We start from the raw sequence: 17146 nt of genomic DNA on the forward strand, positions 1-17146 counted from the left end.
ACTGAAGCTATAACAGCTACAAGCTGACCACTGAAGCTATAACAGTGGCAACTACAAGCTGACCACTGAAGCTATAACAGTGACAGCTACAAGCTGACCACTGAAGCTATAACAGTGACAGCTACAAGCTGACCACTGAAGCTATAACAGTGACAGCTACAAGCTGACCACTGAAGCTATAACAGTGACAGCTACAAGCTGACCACTGAAGCTATAACAGTGACAGCTACAAGCTGACCACTGAAGCTATAACAGTGACAGCTACAAGCTGACCACTGAAGCTATAACAGTGACAGCTACAAGCTGACCACTGAAGCTATAACAGTGACAGCTACAAGCTGACCACTGAAGCTATAACAGTGACAGCTACAAGCTGACCACTGAAGCTATAACAGTGACAGCTACAAGCTGACCACTGAAGCTATAACAGTGACAGCTACAAGCTGACCACTGAAGCTATAACAGTGACAGCTACAAGCTGACCACTGAAGCTATAACAGTGACAGCTACAAGCTGACCACTGAAGCTCTAACAGTGACAGCTACAAGCTGACCACTGAAGCTCTAACAGTGACAGCTACAAGCTGACCACTGAAGCTCTAACAGTGACAGCTACAAGTTGACCACTGAAGCTATAACAGTGACAGCTACAAGCTGACCACTGAAGCTATAACAGTGACAGCTACAAGTTGACCACTGAAGCTATAACAGTGACAGCTACAAGCTGACCACTGAAGCTATAACAGTGACAGCTACAAGTTGACCACTGAAGCTATAACAGTGACAGCTACAAGCTGACAACCAATAAACTTACACTTAACACTGACAAAACCTACTATATTATGTTTGGTAGCAGAGCAGGAGATGCGCAACTTAACATTAAGATTGACAACACTCTAATTGCCAGACATAATGAGGGCAAATTCCTAGGCCTATACCTAGACAACAACCTAAATTTCAGCACCCATATCCAACACATAACAAAAAAAGTATCCAAAACGGTGGGGATCCTCTCCAAGATACGATACTACGTACCGCAAACTGCCCTTCTCACACTATACCACTCACTTATGTATCCATACCTCACCTATGCTATCTGTGCTTGGGGATCAACTGCAGCAACACACCTAAAGCCAATAATAACCCAACAAAAAGCTGCAGTAAGAATAATCACTAAATCCCATCCCTGGCAACACCCCCCCCCAACTCTTTATAGATCTAAACTTAGTCCCTGTTCAGAACATCCACACTTACTACTGTGCAATCTATATCTACAGAACCTTAAATTCCAATATTAACTTTGACCTAAAACGCTTTCTTGATAGTTGTGACAGGATCCCCAGGCATAACACCGGACACAAACATCTCTATGACATTCCCCGTGTTCGACTAAACCTTTACAAAAATTCAGTGTATTTCAAAGGACCTAAAATCTGGAACACCCTACCTGAAAACTCTTGGACTGCAGACACATTCATCACTTTCAAAACTACAGTTAGAAAACATCTTATCTCCCTGATCCACCCCGACAACTAACTACATGATAACCACCTGGTGGTTCACAATTACACTCACTCACCCACTGACTATAAACACAGAAATACTAATCTTAAAATAATAAATCCTAACTAGTCATAAGTTTGCCTATGATACTCCAATATAGACACCTTGTATTGTGCCAAAACAAAAGCATTCACATTGCTAAACTCACAAATTATGATGTAGTCACTTAGCCTTAATACCATAATATGTAAGGATTTAATGTTAAGAATTAATCTAAGTCTGCTCGAAATGCCTAGCCATGCTAGGTGTCCTAGTGGCCCCCTCTGTAATTAGTATTTTATAACATGTAAACTACACAATATCCAAAACCTGTAAACCCCACATAGTAACCCTTATAGAGAATAAACTTGAATTGAATTGAATAACAGTGGCAGCTACAGGCTGACCACTGAAGCCATAACAGTGGCAGCCACAAGCTGACCACTGAAGCTATAACAGTGGCAACTACAAGCTGACCACTGAAGCTATAACAGTGAATGCTACAAATTGTGTGAGAGATGAAAGTAAAAAAAAGGAACTGGTGAGACACTTTAGTTATAGCTAGAAAATATATAGTCTATCAAATGGTTACATAGAAAATGGTGAACAAAATTGAGAGCAGCTAGTGACTGACTAACAGCAGGAGTGCTACCTGTTTATAAGTTCAAGTCTCTACTCAAAGATCACTTACTCACCCAAAACCAAATAAATACTGAATAACTGAACCTTATAAATTGTATATCTTAAATGTTTCTCACAATTATATCACATAAATGTTAAACCTAAAACCCAATCTAACTTTATTATTTTTTAAATACACTACCTAACAGAATCCTTCATATGACCTGTCTTTGTAATACTCACTTGTGCTTTATAGTAATCTGTTTACATTAATGTTTTATCACTGACTTCATCATTGCTTAGTTAATCTTAAGTTAATTTTAAGCCAGCCCGTAATGCTATGCATAGTATAAGTGGCTTTGGCATACTGCTCTTATCTGTATTTTTTTGTACCTCTGTATGTGTGCACAAATTTATAATAAATAAATAAATAAATAAATAAATAAAATAAATAAAGTAAGATTAGTTGCATGTGCTGGAAACATAGATGTTATTGCTATAACACAGACCTGGTTCAACCTGAAAGACAGAGACATGGCTACTGAATCATACATATAAGGCTATAAACTATTCCACACTGATAGCGTTAACAGGAACGGTGGTGGAGTGGCCATGTATGTCAGAGATAACTTAAACTGTTACACTAGACATGGTATAAATAGTAATAAACACAATGACAAACAAGTCAGGGAACAGGTGGGATATCAACCCGTGACGAGTAAGTCCTAAAACTCACAGGCCGGTGAGGTTTAGGACATGGGTTCTGTGGAAAATATTTTAATTTTCCGAAACTATAGTGCCTAATAGATGTTTAATGTGTCTATATGGGTCAAAAATGTATTTGAAAATAGAGTAGAACCAAGAGTTCCCTTTGCGCATGCGCGGATGTGCGGGGGGTTTGGGGCGACTCGGGCCATGGGAGAGGCGGATTGTTTTGAATGTGGTGAGGAGGCTGGGAAAGCATGGAACCACGAAATTGGCATTCACGGCGGCCTAAGGATTAATATAGGCCTCATTTCATAATGGGAAGTGTCGTAACTGTTCCTGGTGGAGAGTGAGGGAACGTGATTTACGGGACCACCGTAATAAAGTGGTAAAATGAGTGAATAAGGGTAGGACCGGGTGACTGGCGCGTCACTATGGACTGTGTCCTGGGAAAAATTACCCTTGGTTTAATCATCACTCATCGGTCTCAGATCTTAATGGAGTGATCTCTAATGTGTATAATAATTATGAGACATTAAATCGTCTTGTGAATTGTAATGTAATTAATGATAATAACGCTAAGTTAAGATAATGCGTGAAGTGAAATAAGTCGCCTTGCTCCGAGTGAACACGTTAGACCTCGTTGTTCCCGAGACGAGGAAAGTGAAGTTCATTGAGTCACGACTTCTAAACCGGGACAAACCAACGGATACCTCGTCCTGCTGGAATAAGAACCGTGTCGGTGTAGCAGGACATCGAAATGAGATGGTGAATGGAGGAAATAAGGAGTATCAATCACCCACAGTTAAGTAACCCTTCTAGTTATAACAGACTCATGCTGGCCAGTTAGGTTATGTTGTAATTGGATAGGTTATGAGTGACCCAGCTACATCAAGTGACCACCAGAGAACATCTGGTAAGTGGTGGGATTATGTACAAATTTTTTTCCTTGATGGATGTATCCAGGTGTATCCTACCCCCCCCCTTCATTCAGTTAAACTAATATAATATATACAGTCCACAATTAATTAGTAGCACCGTACTTGTGGGTGCTATCCAATCCATACTGGTCTCGGATAGATATGGATAAGATTGTGAGGTCGAAGGGACCACCTGTAGTGACCAGAGGTGGTTAAGTTTTCTCACATGTCTACACGGGGTGACTACGGTAAACAATATGGTTGTCTCCCAATGAGATTACTTGTATGTATATAATGTTGAGGTACATACAGATAAGCACCCTAGAAAATTTTCCATAGGTTCTATCCCCTCTCGTTCCCTTATCTAACAAGGTATAAAATGGAAGTGACGATCATTGAATCTGGCTACAGTTTCTCGATGGGAAGTGAAGTGTTAATGTTGCGTGTAGACACGAGTACCTTGATGGAGAGAGTACTTGTTTGGGACAATATTACTTAGGCATCTAGGTACAAAACTAGTTTTTAATGGGTCACATACGTGATGTCAGGGTCACATACGTGATGCCAGGGTCGCATACATGATGTCAGGGTCACATACATGATGCCATGGTCACATGCATGATGCCATGGTCACATACATGATGCCAGAGTGGCATACATGATGCCAGGGTCACATACATAATGCCAGGGTCACATACATAATGCCAGGGTCACATACATGATGCTAGGGTCACACATATATGATTCATTAATGAGGACTGTTGACATCTTGTTAAACTGAGCTAAAATGGATGATGCGCATATGAAGTCACAGCTATTACAAAGTAAGATTTATGAAGTCACCTGGTTCTGTGTCATCCAGGAAGTGTGGTGTTCCTTGGCCACTTTGGTGATGGTCGTGTATACAGTCTTGTCGTAGCACTTCTTGGGACAAACGTTCTTAGGTTTTGGTGGAGGGCCATAGCTTGGTGCTGGGGGAGGGCCATAGCTTGGTGCTGGTGGAGGGCCATAGCTAGGTGCTGGGGGAGGGCCATAGCTGGGTGCTGGTGGAGGGCCATAGCTTGGTGCTGGTGGAGGGCCATAGCTTGGAGCAGGTGGGGGACCGTAGCTGGGTGCTGGAGGTGCACCATAGCTGGTAGGTGGTCTGGCAGCTGGGTAGTCAGGGTCTGCTTCAGCGGCTGCTCTGGCCGCAGCCACAACACCCAGGACCACCAACAAGCGATACATCTGTAATACCACACACTCTGTTAGCTTAAACACAGTAAAGCAATACATATTTACCAACTTATAGCTACACAAACACAACTTGGAAAAGTAAACAAATAAGTATAATGTGATCCTTTATTGACTACGTTTCGCCCACACAGTGGGCACCGGATGTGGACCTGGGAATGGCTCATTACTTTGTAATTTGTTCACGATTGTAACCATGTGTGGATGTGTAGAAGATTCATTACCTTTGTAACTTGTTAATGATTGTGACCAGATCTACCCGGAGTTCATTACCTTTGTAACTAGTTCAGCTATGAAAACATTGGGGTACAGTCCCTGGACTTATTATGTACCTCTGTAATGTTAAGGTAAAGTCCCTGGATTCATTAAGTACCTCTGTAATGTTAAGATACAGTCCCTGGACTCATTATGTGCCCCTGGACCCATTATGTTCCTCTGTAATGTTAAGGCACAGTCCCTGGGCCCATTATGTTCCTCTATAATGTTAAGGCACAGTCCCTGGACCCATTATGTACCTCTGTAATGTTAAGGCACAGTCCCTGGACCCATTATGTACCTCTGTAATGTTAAGGCACAGTCCCTGGACCCATTATGTTTCTCTGTAATGTTAAGGAACAGTCCCTGGACCCATTATGTACCTCTGTAATGTTAAGGCACAGTCCCTGGACCCATTATGTTCCTCTGTAATGTTAAGGCACAGTCCCTGGACCCATTATGTTCCTCTGTAATGTTAAGGCACAGTCCCTGGACCCATTATGTTCCTCTGTAATGTTAAGGCACAGTCCCTGGACCCATTATGTTCCTCTGTAATGCTTTGACTACCACCCACTCAGCCTCAGTCTGCTGCTTGTTATACTCTCCCTACCTCAGTCTGCTGCTTGTTATACTCTCCCTACCTCAGTCTGCTGCTTGTTATACTCTCCCTACCTCAGTCTGCTGCTTGTTATACTCTCCCTACCTCAGTCTGCTGCTTGTTATACTCTCCCTACCTCAGTCTGCTGCTTGTTATACTCTCCCTACCTCAGTCTGCTGCTGGTTATACTCTCCCTACCTCAGTCTGCTGCTTGTTATACTCTCCCTACCTCAGTCTGCTGCTTGTTATACTCTCCCTACCTCAGTCTGCTGCTTGTTATACTCTCCCTACCTCAGTCTGCTGCTTGTTATACTCTCCCTACCTCAGTCTGCTGCTTGTTATACTCTCCCTACCTCAGTCTGCTGCTTGTTATACTCTCCCTACCTCAGTCTGCTGCTTGTTATACTCTCCCTACCTCAGTCTGCTGCTTGTTATACTCTCCCTACCTCAGTCTCTCACATGTTGCTCGTGGTAACACTGACCACTGACCTGGGGCACCACTGACCTGGGGCACCACTGACCTGGGGCACCACTGACCTGGGGCACCATTGATCTTGGTCTCCACTGACTTGAGGCACCACTGACCTGGGGCACCACTGACCTGGGGCACCACTGACCTGGGGCACCACTGACCTGGGGCACCACTGACCTGGGGCACCACAGTACAATGGTAACATAGTCAAGACCAGACAGTATGGAAGACAACACCGGGGAACTTGTCCACCTGTTGGGTCCCACTATGGGTAATATTATCCTGGTGTTTATCATTATTTGTATAATTCATGGGGATATATTAATTAAATTTAACCTGGTATTGCATGCAGAAATTGTCAGTCATTCCATACGTTATTTTAACAGTTACTGTCAGATTTAACAGTGTTCATTTATCATTGTGTTAGAGGTGACAAAGATGTCTCAGACAAGTCATGTGGTGACCAGACAGTGACGTGTCTCAAACAAGTCATGTGGTGACCAGACAGTGACGTGTCTCAAACAAGTCATGTGGTGACCAGACAGTGACGTGTCTCAAACAAGTCATGTGGTGACCAGTGTCATATCAGACAAATCATGTGGTGGCCAGACAGTGACGTGTATCAAACAAGTCATGTAGTGACCAGACAGTGACAGACATAAGAACCCGTTGCAGTGGTGACTCCTGCAGTTACCATCATTTAGAATAACTGTCAGGAAAATGACATATAAACACGCTAAGATAACAGGGATATCTTGCTACTCCTACTTACACTTTGGTCACACTTCACAGACACGCAAATGCATATATATATATACATACATCTAGGTTTTTCTCCTTTTTCTAAATAGCTCTTGTTCCTTTTTATTTCTTCTATTGTCCATGGGGAAGTGGAAAAGAATCTTTCCTCCGTAAGCCATGCGTGTCGTATGAGGCGACTAAAATGCCGGGAGCAATGGGCTAGTAACCCCTTCTCCTGTATACAATTACTAAAAAAGAGAAGAAGAAAAACTTTATAAAACTGGGTTGCTTAAATGTGCGTGGATGTAGTGCGGATGACAAGAAACAGATGATTGCTGATGTTATGAATGAAAAGAAGTTGGATGTCCTGGCCCTAAGCGAAACAAAGCTGAAGGGGGTAGGAGAGTTTCAGTGGGGGGAAATAAATGGGATTAAATCTGGAGTATCTGAGAGAGTTAGAGCAAAGGAAGGGGTAGCAGTAATGTTAAATGATCAGTTATGGAAGGAGAAAAGAGAATATGAATGTGTAAATTCAAGAATTATGTGGATTAAAGTAAAGGTTGGATGCGAGAAGTGGGTCATAATAAGCGTGTATGCACCTGGAGAAGAGAGGAATGCAGAGGAGAGAGAGAGATTTTGGGAGATGTTAAGTGAATGTATAGGAGCCTTTGAACCAAGTGAGAGAGTAATTGTGGTAGGGGACTTGAATGCTAAAGTAGGAGAAACTTTTAGAGAGGGTGTGGTAGGTAAGTTTGGGGTGCCAGGTGTAAATGATAATGGGAGCCCTTTGATTGAACTTTGTATAGAAAGGGGTTTAGTTATAGGTAATACATATTTTAAGAAAAAGAGGATAAATAAGTATACACGATATGATGTAGGGCGAAATGACAGTAGTTTGTTGGATTATGTATTGGTAGATAAAAGACTGTTGAGTAGACTTCAGGATGTACATGTTTATAGAGGGGCCACAGATATATCAGATCACTTTCTAGTTGTAGCTACACTGAGAGTAAAAGGTAGATGGGATACAAGGAGAATAGAAGCATCAGGGAAGAGAGAGGTGAAGGTTTATAAACTAAAAGAGGAGGCAGTTAGGGTAAGATATAAACAGCTATTGGAGGATAGATGGGCTAATGAGAGCATAGGCAATGGGGTCGAAGAGGTATGGGGTAGGTTTAAAAATGTAGTGTTAGAGTGTTCAGCAGAAGTTTGTGGTTACAGGAAAGTGGGTGCAGGAGGGAAGAGGAGCGATTGGTGGAATGATGATGTAAAGAGAGTAGTAAGGGAGAAAAAGTTAGCATATGAGAAGTTTTTACAAAGTAGAAGTGATGCAAGGAGGGAAGAGTATATGGAGAAAAAGAGAGAAGTTAAGAGAGTGGTGAAGCAATGTAAAAAGAGAGCAAATGAGAGAGTGGGTGAGATGTTATCAACAAATTTTGTTGAAAATAAGAAAAAGTTTTGGAGTGAGATTAACAAGTTAAGAAAGCCTAGAGAACAAATGGATTTGTCAGTTAAAAATAGGAGAGGAGAGTTATTAAATGGAGAGTTAGAGGTATTGGGAAGATGGAAGGAATATTTTGAGGAATTGTTAAATGTTGATGAAGATAGGGAAGCTGTGATTTCGTGTATAGGGCAAGGAGGAATAACATCTTGTAGGAGTGAGGAAGAGCCAGTTGTGAGTGTGGGGGAAGTTCGTGAGGCAGTAGGTAAAATGAAAGGGGGTAAGGCAGCCGGGATTGATGGGATAAAGATAGAAATGTTAAAAGCAGGTGGGGATATAGTTTTGGAGTGGTTGGTGCAATTATTTAATAAATGTATGGAAGAAGGTAAGGTACCTAGGGATTGGCAGAGAGCATGCATAGTTCCTTTGTATAAAGGCAAAGGGGATAAAAGAGAGTGCAAAAATTATAGGGGGATAAGTCTGTTGAGTGTACCTGGTAAAGTGTATGGTAGAGTTATAATTGAAAGAATTAAGAGTAAGACGGAGAATAGGATAGCAGATGAACAAGGAGGCTTTAGGAAAGGTAGGGGGTGTGTGGACCAGGTGTTTACAGTGAAACATATAAGTGAACAGTATTTAGATAAGGCTAAAGAGGTCTTTGTGGCATTTATGGATTTGGAAAAGGCGTATGACAGGGTGGATAGGGGGGCAATGTGGCAGATGTTGCAAGTGTATGGTGTAGGAGGTAGGTTACTGAAAGCAGTGAAGAGTTTTTACGAGGATAGTGAGGCTCAAGTTAGAGTATGTAGGAAAGAGGGAAATTTTTTCCCAGTAAAAGTAGGCCTTAGACAAGGATGTGTGATGTCACCGTGGTTGTTTAATATATTTATAGATGGGGTTGTAAGAGAAGTAAATGCGAGGGTCTTGGCAAGAGGCGTGGAGTTAAAAGATAAAGAATCACACACAAAGTGGGAGTTGTCACAGCTGCTCTTTGCTGATGACACTGTGCTCTTGGGAGATTCTGAAGAGAAGTTGCAGAGATTGGTGGATGAATTTGGTAGGGTGTGCAAAAGAAGAAAATTAAAGGTGAATACAGGAAAGAGTAAGGTTATGAGGATAACAAAAAGATTAGGTGATGAAAGATTGAATATCAGATTGGAGGGAGAGAGTATGGAGGAGGTGAACGTATTCAGATATTTGGGAGTGGACGTGTCAGCAGATGGGTCTATGAAAGACGAGGTGAATCATAGAATTGATGAGGGAAAAAGAGTGAGTGGTGCACTTAGGAGTCTGTGGAGACAAAGAACTTTGTCCTTGGAGGCAAAGAGGGGAATGTATGAGAGTATAGTTTTACCAACGCTCTTATATGGGTGTGAAGCGTGGGTGATGAATGTTGCAGCGAGGAGAAGGCTGGAGGCAGTGGAGATGTCATGTCTGAGGGCAATGTGTGGTGTGAATATAATGCAGAGAATTCGTAGTTTGGAAGTTAGGAGGAGGTGCGGGATTACCAAAACTGTTGTCCAGAGGGCTGAGGAAGGGTTGTTGAGGTGGTTCGGACATGTAGAGAGAATGGAGCGAAACAGAATGACTTCAAGAGTGTATCAGTCTGTAGTGGAAGGAAGGCGGGGTAGGGGTCGGCCTAGGAAGGGTTGGAGGGAGGGGGTAAAGGAGGTTTTGTGTGCGAGGGGCTTGGACTTCCAGCAGGCATGCGTGAGCGTGTTTGATAGGAGTGAATGGAGACAAATGGTTTTTAATACTTGACGTGCTGTTGGAGTGTGAGCAAAGTAACATTTATGAAGGGATTCAGGGAAACCGGCAGGCCGGACTTGAGTCCTGGAGATGGGAAGTACAGTGCCTGCACTCTGAAGGAGGGGTGTTAATGTTGCAGTTTAAAAACTGTAGTGTAAAGCACCCTTCTGGCAAGACAGTGATGGAGTGAATGATGGTGAAAGTTTTTCTTTTTCGGGCCACCCTGCCTTGGTGGGAATCGGCCGGTGTGATAATAATAAAAAAAAAAAAAATATATATATATATATATATATAATGTATATTAATGTTTAATTCTCTTTATGTGTCATCAGTGAGTGTTGTTTAGTGCCACACTGTCATATGACAAACTAGGGGTTATACCAAGATGTACGTGATATATACTTGCATGGACACAAATTTTAATATTCATTATATCGTATTCAATTCATCTCCTGAATATATATGCCTTAGGATACCTGGAATCTACTTGAAGGGAGTTCCGTTGGTCAAACACCCTGAACTGACAGTGGTTACTGTCTCTTATCAAGTGACGGTAAATGAGATGTTATCTATTGTCACTTGGTAACAGAGACAGTACTGTCACTTGGTAACAGAGACAGTACTGTCACTTGGTAACAGAGACAGTACTGTCACTTGGTAACAGAGACAGTACTGTCACTTGGTAACAGAGACAGTACTGTCACTTGGTAACAGACAGTACTGTCACTTGGTAACAGACAGTACTGTCACTTGGTAACAGACAGTACTGTCACTTGGTAACAGACAGTAACCTCTAATCCAGCCACAATAGTGTTGTTGTAACCAGTATAAACACAAGAGCACATCTCCAGCTTGTTCGTGAGACCTTGTGGTGTTGACACTCAAGTCGTCGTCACATAGTGGTAGTATCAACACTTGGAATATATTTTCATATCACTTCGTAAGACACTTAACTCCCTCTACCCAATACTGCCCATGGTGTGGGCAGTGGTAGAAAGATTACACAAGTACATAATGGGTCCAGGCACTAGTCCACAACATTACAGACAAACACACAAATGGGAAGACCACAAAAGTGACCAGGTCCTCACTAACATAAAAGGTCTGAGAGTGAAAGTAAGGTCCGTAAGAGTAAAACCAAATTAAGATATTCCAGCCTTGACGGTAATCAAGTCAGTTATAGAACGTGGGGAAAGTAATGAAAGTTGAATTAAAGAGAATAGTAAAAAAAAGAGAAAATGAAAATGATTGAGGATAATATAGAGAACTGAGAGAGAGCCGACACCTGGTGTCTAAAATATGTTCCAAGATTAGACACAGCATAAAAAATTAGGTGAAAGCTGGACACGTCAGTGAGATCACACTGGACAGGTGAGACCAGTGAACGAGAGAGAGACAACACAGCATCAGGACAGGTGAGACCAGTGAACGAGAGAGAGACAACACAGCATCAGGACAGGCGAGACCAGTGAACGAGAGAGAGACAACACAGCATCAGGACAGGTGAGACCAGTGAACGAGAGAGAGACAACACAGCATCAGGACAGGTGAGACCAGTGAACGAGAGAGAGACAACACAGCATCAGGACAGGTGAGACCAGTGAACGAGAGAGAGACAACACAGCATCAGGACAGGTGAGACCAGTGAACGAGAGAGAGACAACACAGCATCAGGACAGGTGAGACCAGTGAACGAGAGAGAGACAACACAGCATCAGGACAGGTGAGACCAGTGAACGAGAGAGAGACAACACAGCATCAGGACAGGTGAGACCAGTGAACGAGAGAGACAACACAGCATCAGGACAGGTGAGACCAGTGAACGAGAGAGACAACACAGCATCAGGACAGGTGAGACCAGTGAACGAGAGAGAGACAACACAGCATCAGGACAAATGTCACGGTAAAGAATAAATGCGATATAAGAATTAAAGGGCATAATAATGACTTAAAACTCTTACCAATGTACAGAAGAAAGTAGCTGAGAGAGAGAGAGAGAGAGAGAGAGAGAGAGAGAGAGATAGGGGAGGGGGGGGATATTTCAACATTCTTCCACGTGTTCGCAGGACGAACAAGACCCTGACTTGAGACCTGGTGATAGCACACAGACCTAACACAACAACCTGGTGATAGCACACAGACCTAACAACAACCTGGTGATAGCACACAGATCTAACAACAACCTGGTGATAGCACACAGACCTAACAACAACCTGGTGATAGCACACAGATCTAACAACAACCTGGTGATAGCACACAGACCTAACAACAACCTGGTGATAGCACACAGACCTAACACAACAACCTGGTGATAGCACACAGACCTAACACAACAACCTGGTGATAGCACACAGACCTAACACAACAACCTGGTGATAGCACACAGACCTAACACAACAACCTGGTGATAGCACACAGACCTAACAACAACAACCTGGTGATAGCACACAGACCTAACACAACAACCTGGTGATAGTACACAGACCTAACACAACAGTCTGGTGATAGTACACAGACCTAACAGTCTGGTGATAGTACACAGACCTAACAGTCTGGTGATAGTACACAGACCTAACAGTCTGGTGATAGTACACAGACCTAACAGTCTGGTGATAGTACACAGACCTAACAGTCTGGTGATAGTACACAGACCTAACAGTCTGGTGATAGTACACAGACCTAACAGTCTGGTGATAGTACACAGACCTAACAGTCTGGTGATAGTACACAGACCTAACAGTCTGGTGATAGTACACAGACCTAACAGTCTGGTGATAGTACACAGACCTAACAGTCTGGTGATAGTACACAGACCTAACAGTCTGGTGATAGTACACAGACCTAACAGTCTGGTGATAGTACACAGACCTAACAGTCTGGTGATAGTACACAGACCTAACAGTCTGGTGATAGTACACAGACCTAACAGTCTGGTGATAGTACACAGACCTAACAGTCTGGTGATAGTACACAGACCTAACAGTCTGGTGATAGTACACAGACCTAACAGTCTGGTGATAGTACACAGACCTAACAGTCTGGTGATAGTACACAGACCTAACAGTCTGGTGATAGTACACAGACCTAACAGTCTGGTGATAGTACACAGACCTAACAGTCTGGTGATAGTACACAGACCTAACAGTCTGGTGATAGTACACAGACCTAACAGTCTGGTGATAGTACACAGACCTAACAGTCTGGTGATAGTACACAGACCTAACAGTCTGGTGATAGTACACAGACCTAACAGTCTGGTGATAGTACACAGACCTAACAGTCTGGTGATAGTACACAGACCTAACAGTCTGGTGATAGTACACAGACCTAACACATAACAACCTGGTGATAGTACACAGACCTAACAGTCTGGTGATAGTACACAGACCTAACAGTCTGGTGATAGTACACAGACCTAACACATAACCTGGTGATAGTACACAGACCTAACACAACAGTCTGGTGATAGCACACAGACCTAACACAACAGTCTGGTGATAGTACACAGACCTAACACAACAGTCTGGTGATAGTACACAGACCTAACACAACAGTCTGGTGATAGTACACAGACCTAACACAACAGTCTGGTGATAGTACACAGACCTAACACAACAGCCTGATTCATGACAAGGTCACTTCCACGACCCTCACTCATGACAAGGTCACTTCCAGGACCCTCACTCATGACAAGGTCACTTCCACGACCCTCACTCATGACAAGGTCACTTCCAGGACCCTCACTCATGACAAGGTCACTTCCAGGACCCTCACTCATGACAAGGTCACTTCCAGGACCCTCACTCATGACAAGGTCACTTCCACGACCCTCACTCATGACAAGGTCACTTCCACGACCCTCACTCATGACAAGGTCACTTCCACGACCCTCACTCATGACAAGGTCACTTCCACGACCCTCACTCATGACAAGGTCACTTCCACGACCCTCACTCATGACAAGGTCACTTCCACGACCCTCACTCATGACAAGGTCACTTCCACGACCCTCACTCATGACAAGGTCACTTCCACGACCCTCACTCATGACAAGGTCACTTCCACGACCCTCACTCATGACAAGGTCACTTCCACGACCCTCACTCATGACAAGGTCACTTCCACGACCCTCACTCATGACAAGGTCACTTCCACGACCCTCACTCATGACAAGGTCACTTCCACGACCCTCACTCATGACAAGGTCACTTCCACGACCCTCACTCATGACAAGGTCACTTCCAGGACCCTCACTCATGACAAGGTCACTTCCAGGACCCTCACTCATGACAAGGTCACTTCCAGGACCCTCACTCATGACAAGGTCACTTCCAGGACCCTCACTCATGACAAGGTCACTTCCAGGACCCTCACTCATGACAAGGTCACTTCCAGGACCCTCACTCATGACAAGGTCACTTCCAGGACCCTCACTCATGACAAGGTCACTTCCAGGACCCTCACTCATGACAAGGACACTTCCAGGACCCTCACTCATGACAAGGACACTTCCAGGACCCTCACTCATGACAAGGACACTTCCAGGACCCTCACTCATGACAAGGCCACTTCCAGGACCCTCACTCATGACAAGGTCACTTCCAGGACCCTCACTCATGACAAGGACACTTCCAGGACCCTCACTCATGACAAGGTCACTTCCAGGACCCTCACTCATGACAAGGTCACTTCCAGGACCCTCACTCATGACAAGGTCACTTCCAGGACCCTCACTCATGACAAGGACACTTCCAGGACCCTCACTCATGACAAGGACACTTCCAGGACCCTCACTCATGACAAGGACACTTCCAGGACCCTCACTCATGACAAGGTCACTTCCAATACCCTTACTCATGACAAGGTCACTCCCACGAGCCTCACTGTCAAGGTCACTTCCACGACCCTCAGTCATGTCAAGGTCACTTCCACGACCCTGACTCACGTCATGGTTCGTAATGGAGACTGTTTACTCAAAGGATAATGACAGTAGTAATACATCCCTTGAATTACCCCATTCCAAACTACCATTCCTCCATTTCCCCCCAAACTACTTCTTAAATCACAGCCAAAACTTCGCCTTGAAGCCAAACATGAGGCCTTAAGCTGTATTGATAACTTAGTCACACAGCACACACTCTCGCAAATTATTTACGCTGATGGTTCTGTTCACCAATCCACTGGTGCAGCTGGTAGTGCTGCTGTTGTCGTACACTGGTGCAGCTGGTAGTGCTGCTGTTGTCGTACACTGGTGCAGCTGGTAGTGCTGCTGTTGTCGTACACTGGTGCAGCTGGTAATGCTGCTGTTGTCGTACACTGGTGCAGCTGGTAATGCTGCTGTTGTCGTACACTGGTGCAGCTGGTAGTGCTGCTGTTGTCGTACACTGGTGCAGCTGGTAGTGCTGTTGTCGTATACTGGTGCAGCTGGTAGTGCTGCTGTTGTCGTACACTGGTGCAGCTGGTAGTGCTGCTGTTGTGCAGCTGGTAGTGCTGCTGTTGTCGTACACTGGTGCAGCTGGTAGTGCTGCTGTTGTCGTACACTGGTGCAGCTGGTAGTGCTGCTGTTGTCGTACACTGGTGCAGCTGGTAGTGCTGCTGTTGTCGTACACTGGTGCAGCTGGTAGTGCTGCTGTTGTCGTACACTGGTGCAGCTGGTAGTGTTGCTGTTGTCGTACACTGGTGCAGCTGGTAGTGTTGCTGTTGTTGTACACTGGTGCAGCTGGTAGTGTTGCTGTTGTTGTACACTGGTGCAGCTGGTAGTGCTGCTGTTGTCGTACACTGGTGCAGCTGGTAGTGCTGCTGTTGTCGTACACTGGTGCAGCTGGTAGTGCTGCTGTTGTCGTACACTGGTGCAGCTGGTAGTGCTGCTGTTGTCGTACACTGGTGCAGCTGGTAGTGCTGCTGTTGTCGTACACTGGTGCAGCTGGTAGTGTTGCTGTTGTCGTACACTGGTGCAGCTGGTAGTGTTGCTGTTGTCGTACACTGGTGCAGCTGGTAGTGCTGCTGTTGTCGTACAGAGTGATGGCTCTCTTAAAGAAATTGGAGCACGCATCAATAATTGGGCCTCTACCCTTCAGACAGAACTGTTTGCCATACTCCTTGCACTCAAATGCGTCCATGTATCTAAGACTGACAGTTTAATTGTAACTGATTCTCTGTCATCCATAAATGCTCTGAACTCATTAAGCATAAATTGTGGTATGCTTGTGTCAGAAGCCAGACACAGGTATGGTAAGATTGTGGACAGTGGAGTCAGAGTGCATATGCTGTGGATTCCATCTCACATTGGTCTTCAGATGCATGATAGAACTGATAAATTGGCTAAGCTGTATGCTTTCAAAGAGGGAGTAGATTACAATCTTGACTCACGAAATCGTAATGACACGATTGCAAACAAACCATACCACGGGCGGGGATAGAACCCGAGATCAGTCTCTCCAGTGGCTAACGCGATGGTCTGGAGTCTTGAGACTCTGATCGCGGGTTCTATCCCCGCCCGTGGTATGGTTTATTACAATCTTGGCTTGTCAGTTAGCAGTTTGAGAACAATAATACGAAAAGAGCTTCAAATAAACTTTATTGACTTAAGACTTAGGGAGACACCAGTGAGTCCATCTATCATCATTCCATCATGCAGGAGGAGCCACATGTCTATGGTGCATCCAACAAGATAAGCAGACTCTTGGATGTCACTACTGCCCGGCTCCGGCTGGGTTACAAGTATCTACGGCAGGTTAATCACCACCACCAGATGTAGACCAAACGAAATGTAAACTTTGCCAGATGGATTATTGTCACACCCTGCGTCATTATGTACTGGAGTGTGATCAAATTAATGAATTTAGAAACAACTCACTCAGAAAAGTTCAA

The 17146-nt window shown here is 44.2% G+C and overlaps 1 protein-coding gene across 5 annotated transcripts in view; it reads right to left on the reverse strand.

The window, feature by feature from the left end:
- Positions 1-17146, reverse strand: part of LOC138853964 (uncharacterized) — a 179914-nt gene that overhangs the window by 31006 nt on the left and 131762 nt on the right. For all 5 annotated transcript variants that reach the window (XM_070094102.1, XM_070094094.1, XM_070094088.1 and 2 more), the window contains one exon: positions 4631-5014. In XM_070094102.1, the coding sequence (XP_069950203.1) occupies positions 4631-5014 (384 nt within the window). The remainder of the gene's footprint in view (positions 1-4630; positions 5015-17146) is intronic.

Source organism: Cherax quadricarinatus, chromosome 4, assembly GCF_038502225.1.
Source record: "Cherax quadricarinatus isolate ZL_2023a chromosome 4, ASM3850222v1, whole genome shotgun sequence".
NCBI classification, from domain to species: domain Eukaryota; kingdom Metazoa; phylum Arthropoda; class Malacostraca; order Decapoda; family Parastacidae; genus Cherax; species Cherax quadricarinatus.